Source organism: Anomaloglossus baeobatrachus, chromosome 7, assembly GCF_048569485.1.
Source record: "Anomaloglossus baeobatrachus isolate aAnoBae1 chromosome 7, aAnoBae1.hap1, whole genome shotgun sequence".
Taxonomy (NCBI): Eukaryota; Metazoa; Chordata; class Amphibia; order Anura; family Aromobatidae; genus Anomaloglossus; species Anomaloglossus baeobatrachus.
In genome coordinates, this window is record NC_134359.1 from 55,947,319 (window position 1) to 55,963,437 (window position 16,119).

Genomic DNA, 16,119 nt, shown 5'->3' on the forward strand with positions numbered 1-16,119 from the left:
CACCAGATCTTAACCCAATTGAGCATGCATTTCACTTGCTCAAATTCAGACTTAAGACGGAAAGACCCACAAACAAGCAAGACCTGAAGGATGCGGCTGTAAAGGCCTGGCAAAGCATTAAGAAGGAGGAAACCCAGTGTTTGGTGATGTCCATGGGTTCCAGACTTAAGGCAGTGATTGCCTCCAAAGGATTCGCAACAAAATATTGAAAATAAAAATATTTTGTTTGGGTTTGGTTTATTTGTCCAATTACTTTTGACCTCCTAAAATGTGGAGTGTTTGTAAAGAAATGTGTACAATTCCTATAATTTCTATCAGATATTTTTGTTCAAACCTTCAAATTAAACGTTACAATCTGCACTTGAATTCTGTTGTAGAGGTTTCATTTCAAATCCAATGTGGTGGCATGCAGAGCCCAACTCGCGAAAATTGTGTCACTGTCCAAATATTTCTGGACCTAACTGTATATAATATGGGACTTTTGTTCATTGTCAATAATAAGGATTATATGCTTCCTTTATTATTTAGGAGTCGGAGGAGCTTGTAATGATTACTGTCATGATTGACTCCTGGCTCAACTGGAGCTGAGCCTTTTTTTTTTAGTTTCACTTCTGATGCAGGTCACGTTAGGGGTTAATCCTTTCTGCCTCGTTCTGGAGGTCAGGCTGCTTTATTAGGGCACTGTTTCTCTTGGACTTCGCCAGTGATGCTTCTGGCTCTGCTGTGTTCTGCTCTTGAGTGACCTGTTGTCTGCCCTGCCCCCTCCTGACCTCCGTGTTCACCTGACCTGTTAACCTCCTCTGTTGTCTGTTTCCATCTCCCGCTGTCTCCCTGTTTGTTCCTTATCTGTTTACCTTTATTCTGTCTTGTCTTCCCACTCCCCCTCGCTTCTAGGCTCTGATTTCCTGGCTACTGACTATTTGCTTCCTTCTGACTACGTTTAGACTTTGCCCTTGTGTACTTACAAGACCTCATGTTGTGACACGGCTTTCTGACGATTCTACTGCCATCTGGTGGGCTTGACTAGTATTACCTCTGCTAGGGAATTCCCTGCTCATACGTTTCCTCCACTTTTACGCCCCCTAGTGGTTTACCAGCTAACTACCTTCTCAGATAGTTTCAGGAATCCTCTCAGTCCCACATTACTGCGCTGTACTGCTATTGTACATCTTAGAGTACAGCGTGACAATTATTATGATTGTTATCATCAGCATATCACTGGAGATCAAAATTAGAGAACAATGTATGATCACTTGCTTTATTCCGAAATAATGTAATCTACATTGATGACCATGCTCCGGTTTATTGTAAGGGGTGCACCATGCCACTACAACAGGGTTTTACAAAAGATCCAAAGTTTATCAACATAAAACCTTTATTTTGCCGAAAACGTGATGATGATAATTAGAGAACAGCAATGACTGTGGCACAAAGAAAGATTATAAGTAAATTATCTGCAAGTAACAACAGTCACCAATCAGTAGGACGTGTACAGGCCTTTGCTTTGAATGACTTCAGCACATCTGCGGCCACAGGACTTCACTAGTCTCTCACACTGCTCTGGTGTGATTTTGGCCCACTCTTCTTCCAGTCTCTTCCACAGTTATTTGACTTTTGTGGGTTTCTTGGCCATAACTGTGTCACCAAGAATATTCCAGAGGTTTTCTGTTGGGTTTAGATCAGGACTCTGGGATGTGGCCATTTCACTGTTTCAATGTTTTGCTGTTTCAAGGAACTGCTTTTCCCGTTTTGCTGTGTGACAGGGGCATTGTCCTGCATGAAAATTGCTGTCTGATTAAGAGATGAACACAAGTAAGGAACCACGTGTTGTTGAAGAAGGTTTTGATCCACACTTGCAATCACTCTGCCTGTATGAGAGTGCACAACTCCTGCTGCAGAAAACATTCCCCAAACCATGACACTTTTTCCACCACCTTTCACTGACTTCTTAACACACTTTGGGTTCAGTCTTTCTCCATTTTGTTGACGAATATAATGTTTCCCATCAGACCCAAATAAATTAAACTTGCTTTCAGCACTAAAATGAACTGTGGAATGCTTCTCCTCTGTCCAAACAACGTGCTCCTCACCAAAGGTTAGTCTAGCCTTGTGATTCTTTCTGCTAATGAGAGGTTTGGTCACTGCAGAGTGGGCTTTCAATCCAAATGCTCTTAAATGTCGTGACACTTTATGATGAGACAAATCCTTACCCTGTTCAGGGCTGAACTGGAGAGCAATTCCAGCTGCAGTGTTGAAATGATTACCCATGGAGATTGTCCGCATTATCCTGTCCTCTCTTGCATTTGTCTTTCGAGGGTGACCAGTCATCTTGGGGGACTTGAAAGAATTTGTGATGTTGTAAAGATGCAATATTCTCGAAACCACAGACATGGAACGACCATCTTTTGCTATGGCTGATAGGGTCACCCCTTTGGCCTTCATCTGGATAACCTGCTGCTGGAGGCTTTCAGTCACTTGGGACGGCACACCATTTTTGCAAAGTCAGTGCAAACTGGAAAGTTGGGCAGCCAGTTACATAGGGTTTGTCAGATAAGGAAATTAAGAAAATTAGCACCAGCTGCCAGATTAACACCAAATAACGTGCAGGTATCTGAAAGTGTTCTCTAATTTTGATCAATGTTCTTTTTCATTTCTCTCATTCAGATTTTTATTATGTGCTTAAGAATAAAATCAGTTTTTGAAATAAGCTTAAAATACTGCTAGCTTACTCATGTTAGGATATAATCACATAGGACGACACGATGACCGCAACATTTAGAAAATTGTGCGTTGTTCTCTAATTTTAATCTCCAGTGTATATTACTTTTTTTTATATTTATTTTGGGTTTTCTAATTTGTGTTTTGCAAATTTAGAAAATTTTACCTAAGGTGTACAGAAAAATCAAGCAAAAGAGACAGGAAGCCCGTTATGGCCTAAGGATTTGCCTAAAGCGGGCTTTAGGCTGTGTGCACACGATGCGTTTTTTACCGCGGAAACGCTGCGTTTTGAACCGCAGCGTTTCAGTGGCAAATTGCATGCGTTCAGCTTTCCCAGCAAAGTGTATGGGAAAGCTGAAAAATCAGTGCACACGCTGCGTTTCTTTCCGCAGCGTTTTGGATGCCAAAAATCGGTGCGGAAAGAAAAGCAGCATGTCACTTCTTTTGTGCGTTGTGGCTGCGTTCTCTCCCCCATTGAAATCAATGATGTGGGGTCAGAACGCAGCCACAACGCATGGACCTGCTTTTTTGTTGCGGTCCGCGGCCTTTGTCGGCACGCCAGAACGCAGGCATTTACCTGGAAGTGAGGTCAAGAGGCTTCCTGTTGACCTCACTTCCTGGCAAAGCCCCCGGTGTCGCCAAAGTGCCCGCCCCGACCCCCGACCCCCCTCCCGAAAATCCAACATGGCCGCGCGCACAGTAGCGCACCGGCCGCCCTGCTCCTATGATTTCTGTCGCATGTGCAATAACACATGCGACAGAAAACTGTTCCCCAGGCCCTGCCCGGTCACCCCCTATTCCCCCCGGTGTCATACATACCTGTCCGGTCGCAGCGCTGATCCCCCGCGGCCCCCTCCTCCTTCTCAGTGCACGCTGGCCGGTCACTTGAGCAGAGCAGCTGACAGCCAGCACAGTGTTCAGTGTGAGCTGTGCTGGCTGCTCGCACTCTGCAGCTGTGACCCGGGGAGAGTGGGTGCAGATTTTTGCACCCACTCTCCTCAAATGGAGGGTCTGCCCTCCTAGAAAATGGGGGATACGTTTCCTGAACGTGCCCCCATATTCTAGAAGGTCCAGAGGCGACGTGGGACGTCCAAATGGATTTCTGCGGACCCATTTTTTTTTATTAAATTGGAGAACAAGGGAATGATTTGGGGAGTGTTTTTTCTAATAAAACATTTTTTGTTGTCTTTTTTTGCTTTTGTTTACTGTCAATTAGTTATGTCGGGTGTCTGATAGACGCCGTGACATCACTAATTGCTGGGCTTGATGCCAGGTGACATTACACATCTGGTATCAACCCCATTTATTACCCCGTTAGCCAACGCACCAGGGCGCGGGATGAGTTGGGGCGAAGCGCCAGGATTGGCGCATCTAATGGATGCGCCACTTCTGGGGCGGCTGCGGCCTGCTATTTTTAGGCTGGGAAGAGTCCAATAACCATGGCTCTTCCCACCCTGAGAATACCAGACCCCAGCTGTCAGCTTCACCTTGGCTGGTGATCTAATTTGGGGGGACCCCACGTTATTTTTTTTTTTATTCTTTATTTATATATATAAAAAAAAAAAACCTGGGGAGCTCTCCAAATTGATCACCAGACAAGATGAAGCTGCCAGCTGTGGTTTGCAGGCTACAGCTGTCTGCTTTACCCTGACTGGCTATCAAAAATAGGGGGGACCCCACGCCATTTTTTTCATTTTTTTATTTTTTTTTTATTGGATAAATACTAAGCTAGGCACCCTTTAGTGCCACATGAAAGGTACTAAAGGTGCCAGCTTAGAATATGCAGGCGGGGGTAGGACGTTCTATATATTTGACATCCCTTCATCCATTGACGCTTTTTAGGCTGTGTGTCCACAATCAGGGTTTGCAGCGTTATGGGCGCTGAGTGTTTTCCCTGCGTCCATAACGCTGCGTTGTGCAGTAGAAGCACAGTGGAAGGATTTTTGGAGATCCCATGCCCACTGTGCTTCTTTTCTCCGCAGCATAAACTGACCGGTAGCGTGGCTTCCCGAGCCTCAGCATGTCAATTTATGCTGCGGAGACGAGTGTTCTCTGCAGGTAGTATAGAGCTCCACAGCAGCCTGAACCCAAATCGTGGGCATGGGCAGCTGCAGGAAGGCTGGCACTGTGTACTAGACGCCGTGTCGCTGGATCATGGCCACATAGCCTTAGGCCCCTTTCACACGTCAGTGATTCTGGGACGTTTGTGCTTTTTTTTAAACGTACCAGGATCACTGACATACGCAGACCCATTATAATGAATGGGTCTGCTCACACGTCAGTGATTTTTCACTGCACGTGTCTCCATGCGGCGTACCCGCGTGTGCGTGATTGCCGCACGGAGACATGTCCATTTTTTTCTGGCATCACTGATGTCCCACGGACCACGCAGTGGTGTGATCCGTGAAACACGTGCCAGAAAAAAACGTGCTTTTAAAATAAAAAACATTTTAACTCACCCGGCTCCAGCGATATCCTCTGCAGCCCGTTCTCCCTGTTCCTTCTGTGCCGGCTCATTATTGTCGCGCATATTCATGATGCACGACACAGCCAACCCGGAAGCAGCTGCTGCGGGGGTCAGCGCCGGCCGGATGCTGCACCGCGGGAGCGATCAGCACCATGGAGAGCGGGAGCGGGTGCAGGTGAGTTAATCTCTAAGTGCAATCACGGGCCACGGAGAACGGAGCCCGGATTGCACTTAGACAACCCACGTGTGCCGTGATTCACGGCACACGGAGGGACATGTGCGTGTTTTACACGCCAGTGAAAAACGTCAGTGTTTTTCACTGACATGTGAAGCGGGCCTAAAAGTGAGAATATTGTTGCTACAGCAACATTTTGGGTGAAGTAGCTGTGGATTCAAAATGCTTAATATACTCCTGAATAAAATCCTTGATGGGTGCAGATTCCAAAATGGGGTCACTTGTGGGGGTTTTCTGACGTATAGGTACCTAAGGGGCTTGGTGCGCGAAGTTTATTTCAACTTTTCCAAAATTCAAATGGTGCTCCTTCCATTCCAAGCCCTCCCATTTATCCAAACAGAATGTGGAGAAGGAAATGACATCACAGGTTTTTTTTTTCCAAAGGTCTGTGTTCAACCAACTTTATTATCACTGACAAGTCTTAAAAAACGCACCTAAAAAAACGCATGAAAAACGCATGAAAAACGCATGAAAAACGCATGAAAAACGCATGAAAAACGCATGCGTTTTCGATGCGTTGTTTCTCAAAAAGCATTGTTTACAATTCTCCCCTCTGCCAGAGGGTGCGTTTTTTTCCGCGCGGAAAAAAAAGCAACGTGTGCACATACCCTTACACACAGCGACATCGCTAGCGATGTCGCTGGTGAAAGCACTCGCCCCCCGTTGGTTGTGCGTCACTTGAAAGTCGCTGCCAGTGGCGCACAACATCGCTTACACCCGTCACACGGACATACCTGCCTAGCGACGTCGCTGTGGCCGGGGAACCGCCTACTTTCTAAGGGGGCGGTTCGTGCGGCGTCACAGCGGCATCACTAAGCGGCTGCCCAATAGAAGCGGAGGAGCGGAGATGAGCGGCCGGAATATCCCGCCCACCTCCTTCCTTCCTCATTGCCGGCAGCCACAGGTATGATGCAGTTCCTCGTTCCTGCGGTGTCACACATAGCGATGTGTGCTGCCACAGGAACAACGAACAACCTGCGTCCTGCAACAGCAACGATATTCGGGAAAGGAGCGATGTGTCAACGATCAACGTTAGGTAAGTAATTTTGATCGTTAACGGTCGTTCCTGCGTTTCACACGCAGGAACGACCTGTCGACGTCGCTAACAAGGCCAAATGTGCGTCACGAATTCCGTGACCCCAACGACATCTCGTTAGCGATGTCGTTGCATGTAAAGCCCCCTTTAGGCCGCTTTCACACTGTGCTCCTCTCCCCGCTTACTGGAGGCAGACACCCAGACGCAGTCTACTCGTACTATGTCTGGGTATTTGCCTCCAATAGGTGTATACTTTCAAAAATAGTGCACGACAGACCACACAGTGACTCAGTCTGCACCATTATAGTCAGTGGCCCTGTCAGCGCATGCGTTCGAAACCCGTTTTGTGGGGGGTTCAGATGGAAGCCCCAACGGGACCACTGAATTGGGAGAGGAATGCAGTGTGAAAGCGGATTTAGGATTTGCTGCTGTGACTATATCAGTTACTGTAGTTCTGATTGTATCTCAGCTACTCCTAAGGGGCCCTTTGCACACTACGACATCGCAGGTGCGATGTCGGTGGGGTCAAATCGAAAGTGACGCACTTCCGGCGTCGCTCTCGACATCGTAGTGTGTAAAGCATTTTTGATATGATTAACAAGCACAAAAGCGTCGTAATTGTATCATCGGTGTAGCCTCGGTCATTTCCATGATTTGGGAAAGACCGATGTTATGATGTTGTTCCTCGTTCCTGCAGCAGCACACATCGCTGTGTGTGAAGCCGCAGGAGCGAGGAACATCTCCTACCTGCGTCCCGGCTGGCTATGCGGAAGGAAGGGGGTGGGCGGGATGTTTACGTCCCGCTCATCTCCGCCCCTCCGCTTGTATTGGCCGCCTGCCGTGTGATGTCGCTATGACGCCGCACGATCCGCCCCCTTAGGAAGGAGGCGGTTCACCGGCCAGAGCGACGTCGCAGGGCAGTTGAGTGCATGTGAAGCTGGCATAGCGATAATGTTTGCTACGGCACCTATCACCATGATATCGCAACTGCGACGGGGGCGGGGACTATCGCGCTCGGCATCGCAGCATCAGCTTGCGATGCCGTAGTGTGCAAAGGGCCCCTAAGTGTTTGTGACTATAATCTTGTTTTGTCATGGACCACATTTTTATTGTCAGGTGTCCCAAAGTTCACTTCCAGGGAAACAAATATAGTGTTTACAGGGATAAGTGCCCTATTGCTCAAAAGTTGCCTCTGCCAATAAAAAGATACCAGTATTATATCATAAATGCAAAACCAAAAAACATAGTCATCTCCATCCATCAAAGAAGAGAAGGATCCTGCCACTGAAATTTCAGTGCCCAATTACACCGTGTGCAGAATTATTAGGCAAGTTGTATTTTAGAGGATTTTTTTTTATTATTGATCATCAACTATGTTCTATGAATCCAAAAGACTCATAAATATCAAAGATTAATATTTTTGGAAGTTGGAGTGTTTTTTTTTTTTTAGATCTGTGGGATCACAGCATTCAGAAGGCACGGAGAAGAATCGCTTACCTCTCCCTGGTGATCGTGTCCCTGGAATGCGATCACAAGGAACCAATCTCTGCTGTAGTAACCCGGGGTTGTCATGATGACCTCGGGTTACTGAGCTATGTAGAACCTCGCATACCACGCTGTGTGTGAGGCGAAGTGCTGCACTATAATCCCCTGTAGCGATAAAGCATTGCAGGGGATTATAGAAACGCAGGAAATAAACGCAGAAACACTTGACACGCTGCTTCTTTTTTCAGCAACAAAATCTGCAAGGAAAAAAGAAGCAGCATGTGCACAGCAAGTCACGAGTCTCATAGACTTTGCTGGGATGCTTCTTTCTTGCTTTTATTGATTAGAAAAGCAAGAAAAAAGGCATGAAAAAAACGCAAAAAAAACCAACTCACCGCGTGGGCACATGGCCTAACATCAGTCATTGATAAGTCAGCATGTGTAAATAGAAATGTGTCCGTCCTCTCTATTTCCACATTCTAACTTATGGATAAAATGTAAATCTTAATCGTATATCTACGTGAGTGGCGGGGTATTTTGTACTACTGTTTGGAGGAACGTCCACTTCCAAGCTATGAGTCCCTACCAAAATTTGACTGATCTCTTATGATCTAGGGCTGAGTGCAATTACAACCTCTGCACCTTCAATGGCTATGTCTCCAATCATTGTAGGATAAAAGAAAAAAATATAATCAATATAACTAGTAAAAATGGGAAGCTAATCCATCTACGCATTAGTCTCACACATAGAAAAAAATATTCATTTTGGGAAAAATATAATTGGGCATAAAAATATGTGATGAGTTAACTATAAGTGATGGGCGAATAGTAACTATTCGTGTTCGGATTATGCGTAACGAATCACAAAGTACTATTCCGATATGTCACGAATAATAAATCTAATGCAAGTCAATGGGGGGAAAAGAGCATTTTTCTTGTAGTGATGAATACTTGAATAGTTACAAGTCACTAGTAGGACGAAACGCACGTCGGGGTCAGCAGCTCACAGGTTCCACTGACCATTTACCAAGGTAAAAATAACATGGATCCGTATTTTCCAACTATCTAATCTTGTTTATTTTTAGGACATTCCCTGTTTGTTAGTATGTTTGCCTTGTTATACCCTATTTGATATTTTGTTTAAACCCTTTGCAGTAGCATACTTTATATTTAAACATATTTTCTATATACCACTTGGTTATATTAATTACTAATGTCAGATAAAGGTAACAATAATCTGGGCACATTTGGCATCCTAGGCCATTAAATGCATTTTAGGTATTAAGTTATAATTTTGTATTGCTTTGTAATATTATTATATGGTCCTTTTAGCACTGCTATGTATACCTGTTTTGCTGCTCATAGGGTACATCTGTCTTTTATCTAGCACTGTATTTATCATTTTTAATAATTATTCTAATAAATTTAATATTTTATCATACACAATTCTTCTTATCACTACTTTCTCATCATGGTGATGTTGCCTACAGTGATCTTGAGGACTTTTGATTTGATGAGCTTCTAAGTGACTATACAAAGTTTTTGATTATTTGGTATTCGGATTATCCAAAGACGAATAGTTGCTACTTGCCCATCACTATTAATTATCTATTAGGTGGCAATATTGTTGCCTAGGATCTTACACTACTGTTCAAACGTTTGGGGTCACCCGGACAATTTTGTCTTTTCCATGAAAAATCTTACTTTTATTTATCAAATGAGTTGCATAATGAATAGAAAATATAGACCAGACATTGATGAGGTTAGAAATAATGATTTTTACTTTAAATAATAATTTTCTCCTTCAGACTTTGCTTTCGTCCCAGAACGGTCCTTTGCAGCAATTCCAGCTTTGCAGACCTTTGGCATTCTAGCTGTTAATTTGCGGAGGTAATCTGGAGATATTTCCCCCCATGCTTCCAGAAGACTCTTCCACAAGTTGGATTGGCTTTATGAGCAGTTTTTGCGCACCATACGGTCAAGCTGCTCCCACAACAGCTCAATAGGGTTGAGATCTGGTGACCGGGCTGGCCACTCTATTACAGAGAGAATACCAGCTGTCGGCTTCTTCCCTAAATATTTCATGCATAATTTGGAGGTGTGCTTTGGGTCATTGTCCTGTTGTAGGATGAAATTGGCTCCAATCAAGCGCAGTCCAAAGGGTATGGCATGGCGTTGCAAAATGGAGTGATAACCTTCCTTATTTAAAATCCCTTTTACCTTGTACAAATTTCCCATTTTACCAACACCAAAGCAACCCCAGACCACCACATTACCTCCACCATGCTTGACAGATGGCGTCAGGCACTCTTCCAGCATCTTTTCAGTTGTTCAGCATCTCACAAATGTTCTTCTGTGTGATCCAAACACCTCAAACTTCGATTTGTCTGTCCATAACACTTTTTTCCAATCTTCCTCTGTCCAATGTATGTGTTGTTTTGCCCATATTAATCTTTTCCTTTTATTAGCCAGTCTGAGATATGACTTTTTCTTTGCCACTCTGCCCTGAAGGCCAGCATCCCGGAGTCGCCTCTTCACTGTAGACGTTGACACTGGCGTTTTGCAGGTACTATTTAGTGAAGCTGCCAGTTGAGGACCTGTGAGGCGTCGATTTCTCACACTAGAGACTCTAATATACTTGTCTTGTTGCTCAGTTGTGCAGCGGGGGCCCCCACTTCTGTTTATACTCTGGTTAAAGCCTGTTTGTGCTCTCCTCTGAAGGGAGTAGTACACACGGTTGTAGAAAATCTTCAGTTTCTTGGCAATTTCTCACATGGAATATCCTTCATTTCTAAGAACAAGAATAGACTGTCGAGTTTCACATGAAAGTTCTCTTTTTCTGGCCATTTTGAGAATTTAATGGAACCAACAATTGTAATGCTCCAGACTCTCAACTAGCTCAAAGGAAGGTCAGTTTTATAGCTTCTCTAATCAGCAAAACTGTTTTCAGCTGTGCTAACATACTAACACAAGGGTTTACAAGGGATTTCTATACATCCATTAACCTTCCAGCACAGTTAGCAAACACAATGTACCATTAGAACACTGGAGTGGTGGTTGTTGGAAATGGGCCTCTGTATACCTATGTAGATATTGCATTAAAAAACAGACGTTTGCAGCTAGAAAAGTCATTTACCACATTGACAATGTATAGAGTTTATTTCTGTTTAATTTAATGTTAGCTTCATTAAAAAAAATGTGCTTTTCTTTCCAAAATAAGAAAATATCTAAGTGACCCCAAACTTTTGAACTGTAGTGTATATTATTTAACGTTAACCCCATCCATTGATTTTTATCGATAGGTCATAGCTTGTGAGCAGCAGTATGATTACTCCTATGATGTCCGCTGTGATGTTTGGTCTCTCGGGATTACAGCCATCGAGCTGGCAGACGGAGATCCGCCTTTGTCTTCAATGCATCCAGTGAAAGCTCTCTTCAAGATCCCGAGGTAGGACACTAGATGGCTGTCTTGATTCACTGGATGTTTCAGTAACATTCCGAGAAAATACAAATTTATGCACCGGGGGGAAAAAAAAATACCAAAACAAAACAGATAGGGAGTAATAAATTGACATGTTGGTTGTGCGCATTTGTATACCATTACCCATAAGCCTCTGCTGCAGTTTATCTATGCCTGACAATGGCGCGGAGCAGCCGAGCGTATTATATCTCTTTTTGGTCTTTACAATGAAAAAGGATTGTTCATTTCTTTTAAATGACACTAGGGGTTGTCTGTAATACACTATGCTTTTTCATGTGCTCTTTTGGGGGTCAATTTTGGCTTGCAGATCACCCCACCACCTATCAAATTAGGTGTACAAATGGTGACTTTTCGTTTTGGTTCTTATCCACTGAAATCAATGCACTCCTACTGACTTCAATGGGGGTTCCTGCAGTGAAAATGGACCTTTTACAACAATTCCGCCTGATTACGGGAGGTCTTTGACCCCCTTTTCAATCAGCATTTTACTTTGGAGAGTCCCCTAGTTTAAACATAGATTTCCAAAGTGAATTAGTTAACAAATAGTATTATTAATTTCTTAGATTTTTTTTATGAAGTCTACTTTAAAATACGAAAAAATAAATCTGTATTCTTTCTTATCTAAATCAGTAATGCAAATAATTTTAGTTGCTGTAAAGAAGAACAATGACAATATTTGAACTGAGCTCTTGTCACAGTCATACAATTATGGTCGCTTTTCACATCTTTCCATGATTGCAATTTGCATTTCTGATTAGCTCAATTTATATGCAGATGAGCTCATGCGTCATAATGTTATCTACTTTTACCCAGCCCGGGCTTCAATAACTCGCCAGCATGAAATAATGAATCAGGCACAAGCAGCGGCGTATCTTGTTGCCTTTGGATGAACGAAGAACAGGTCACAGCAATTACTGTAGCAAGAGGAGGGTCCAAATATCAAAGCTAAAACCCATATGTTCTATCAGATGAATGGATGAAGGTGTTCACAGACAGCGATCGCGGCAATGGGGAATAAAAAGATTAATAGGAAGATTAGGAGATATGAATAAATACATAATTGTGGGATTTCTTTATGCTCTGCCTTTTAAATGGCTGCGTATTGATGGGTACAAAGCTTTAGAACATTTACAATGATAATTGGCCTTTCTTATCAGGAAAATCATCTGCAGTAATTTCCTTGGTGCTACATTGTAGAGACTGTAGGTAAATTTGTAATCTGATGGTTCGCTTCTTGTGAAATATAAAGGATTTAATCCTAGTAACAGCAAATGGTTGTTAGGATACCAGCCATGGACCACTGCTTTCTAGCATTCGTCACGCTCCTACATCCCCCAGTAATGGATAATATGTAGTAATGCGCGGACCCAGACTGTAAAAGTGTGGATCCGTGCTGGTTCACAGTACCCGAGTGCCAGGCCTGGGCCCGGAGTTCTCAGGGAACTCCAGTAAAATATCCGGGTCTGGCAAAATGGGTAATGAAAAAAAAGAAGAAAGCAAGCCCGCTAATCTTACCGAGTCTCCGGCGTGGCTGTAACTGCTTCCGGGTCGCTCATTCTACTCCTGGGACCGCTCATTAATGTCATGCATATGCACTGCTTTCTCCGCCCAGCTCCAGTCCTGGTATCTGTGATTGGTTGCAGTGAGACAGCACCCTCACCCTGAGTGGCAGTGTGTCTGATTGCTTGCAATTATAGACCCTGTCTGTGGGTCATCATAGATTGGTGTAAAAATAAATAAGTAATAAAAAAAATATTACCTCGATTGCCACCACACCAGTGCAATCAGGATGAGCCAGGTAACATTCTAGGATTGTCGCATCTAATGCATGCGAGAATCCTGGGTGGCTGCAGGCTGCTATTTTTAGGCTGAGTGGGCCCAAGAAGCAAGGGCCTCCCTAGCCTGAGAATATCAGCTTCCAGCTGCCGAGCTTTATCATGGCTGGGTATCAAAATTTGGGGGGACTGCACGCCGTATTTTTAAAAATTATTTATTTAAATAATTTATAAAAAAGCTGCATACGGTTTCTCTTATTTTGATACCCAGCCAAGATAGCCACATGGCTGGGGGCTGCAGCCTGTAGCCGTATGCTTTATCTGTGCTGGGTATGATAATATGGGGGATCCGACGCCAATTTATTTATTTATTTTTACACCAATCTAGAACCGCAGTCAGGGTCTATGATTGCAAGCAGTCATACACGGTGTCATACATGGTGGTGGCGCATCTGACTGCAACCAATCACTGATGCCAAGCTTACAAGTGGGTGGGCGAAGCAGTGAATATGTATAAATGACAATGAGTGGCCCCGGAAGTAGCGTTAGAACCGCACGGAGACTGGTAAATATAACGTGCCTACTCCAATCCCACTATCCCTTCTACCACTAGTTTTAATCACCAGATTCTGGTTCCCATAGACTTATATGGTGACCGGCTTCGGGCCAAATATCCAGGACCAATTCCAGGCCGGAACCGTTTTTTTTTTTTTTTTAAACTGGGTTAGACTCGCCGATCATGGGTATCTGTGAGTCCGCCCATCACTAATAGCATGGTGTTCATGCACAAAAATAATGACATATGGGTAATTGAAAAGAAAAAGTTCAGTTTTCTGATATTTGGAAGTTCTAACTCAATGCTTAGCACTGTGACTGATCACCGCTCAATGTATTGTGTCAGTAATAAGCTGCACATTGCTGGCGTAATACATTGAGTTATGATCCACCATAACATTTTCTTATTCTGTCACCATTTTTCGCACAGTATCTCATGCATCTAAAAAATGTCAATGTGACCAAAAGTTGTGCATAATCTGTGAGATATTATTTCATAATAAAATCATCGTAATTATTCATCTATTACAAATATCAGATTCCTTTTTTTTTTTTCTAAAATCTTGGATTGTGCAACAATACAGTGTGACACTAAAAGGTATTATTGGTTTAATTCAATTAATATTATTCAATAATCAGCAGGATCCGCTTGTCCCAAGAGCTCTGGCTTAATTATTGTAGTTTTTTTGTATTTGTGACATTAAAGGGAACCTGTCACCAGATTTGACCCCTATAAGCTGCGGACACCACCAGTAAGCCCTTATATACAGAATTCCAGAATATTGTATATAATTCCCCGGGCCGATCTGTATAAAGCTTAAAGTAGATGTTATTATGCTTACCTGCGGGGCGGTCCAGTCTTATGGGCGTTGCTGGTCTCAGTAAGGCACCTACTCTCTGCTCGTGCTCGCCGTCTTCTTTCTTGCTTTGTGTGGATGACGCATGCTATGTTATCCACACAGAAGCCACCATTGCGCTCCTGCGCACTTCTCTCTACCCTGCTGCGGGCAGAGCAAAGTATTGTAATGCGCAGGCACAGGGAAAGATCAAAGACCACCTGCACATGCGCACTACAGTACTGTGGGAAGTTCGGGTCCAATGGGTATCGCTGGTCTCAGTCAGGCGCCTCCTATCTTCTTTCCATCGCCGTCCTCCTTCCCTGCTTTGTGTAAATGACGCGTTCTACGTCCTTCACACAGTGTCCACCATTGCGCTCCTGCGCATGCACACTTCTCTCTGCCTTGCTGAGGGCAGATCAAAGTACTGTAGTGCACATGAACGGGCCGTCTTTGATCTTTCCCTGTGCCTGTGCATTATAATACTTTGCAATGCTGCACTCAACCGCTACGGAGGTGAGTATAATAAAAGGTGTTTTTTTACATTATACAGAGCGGCCTGGGCTCTTAGGGCGGCTTTGCACGTTGCAACATCATACGTGCGATGTCGGTGGGGTCAAATCGAAAGTGACGCACATCCGGCGTCACTTTCGACATCGTAGTGTTTGAATCCTAGATGATACGATTAACGAGCGCAAAAGCGTCGTTATCGTATCATCGGTGTAGGCTCCGACTTTTCCAAAATTACGCGACAGGTACGATGTTGTTCCTTGTTCCTGCGGCAGCACACATCGCTGTGTATGAAGCCGCAGGAGCGAGGAACATCACCTTACCTGCCGCCGGCGGCTATACGGAAGGAAGAAGGTGGGCGGGATATTTACATCCTGCTCATCTCCAACCCCTCCGCTTTGATTGGCCGCATGCCGTGTGACGTCGCTCTGACGTTGTACGACCCGCCCCCTTAGGAAGGAGGCGGGACGCCAGCCAGAGCGACGTCGCAGGGCAGGTGAGTGCATGTGAATCTGGCGTAGCAATAATGTTCGCTACGCCAGGAATCACAAGATATCGCTGCTGCGACGGGGGCGGGGACTATCGTGTGCGACATCGCAGCATCGGCTTGCGATGTCGCAACGTGCAAAGCCCGCCTTAGGCTATGTGCGCACGTTGCGTACTGTCAGTGCAGAAATTTCTGCAGCGATTTGAACAGCATACGTGCGCTTCAAATCACTGCAGAAACAAAAGCCGATTTCATGCGCTCTGCATGTAGCCCCTCCCAGCCCCTCCCATAGACAGAGCAGGGACTTCATGCAGAGCGCACGAAAGAAGTGACATGTCACTTCTTAGAACGCGCGCTTCGGGCAGCAGCCGAAGCGCTGTGCTCTAATACACCACGTGCGCACGTCTCCTGTACAATCTCCATAGATTGTGCAGGGGACGCAGGACGCTTGCAGTTACGCTGCGGTGCAGATCGCAGCGTAACTCCATGCAATTACGCAACTTGCGCACATAGCCTTATATACATTATTTTACG

At 44.5% G+C, this 16,119-nt stretch overlaps 1 protein-coding gene across 1 annotated transcript in view; it reads left to right on the forward strand.

Moving 5' to 3' along the window:
* MYO3B (myosin IIIB) overlaps positions 1-16,119 on the forward strand; it is a 544,035-nt gene that overhangs the window by 67,265 nt on the left and 460,651 nt on the right. Inside the window, 1 exon segment of the mRNA XM_075319688.1 lies at positions 11,244-11,389. Coding sequence (XP_075175803.1) covers positions 11,244-11,389 — 146 coding nt within the window.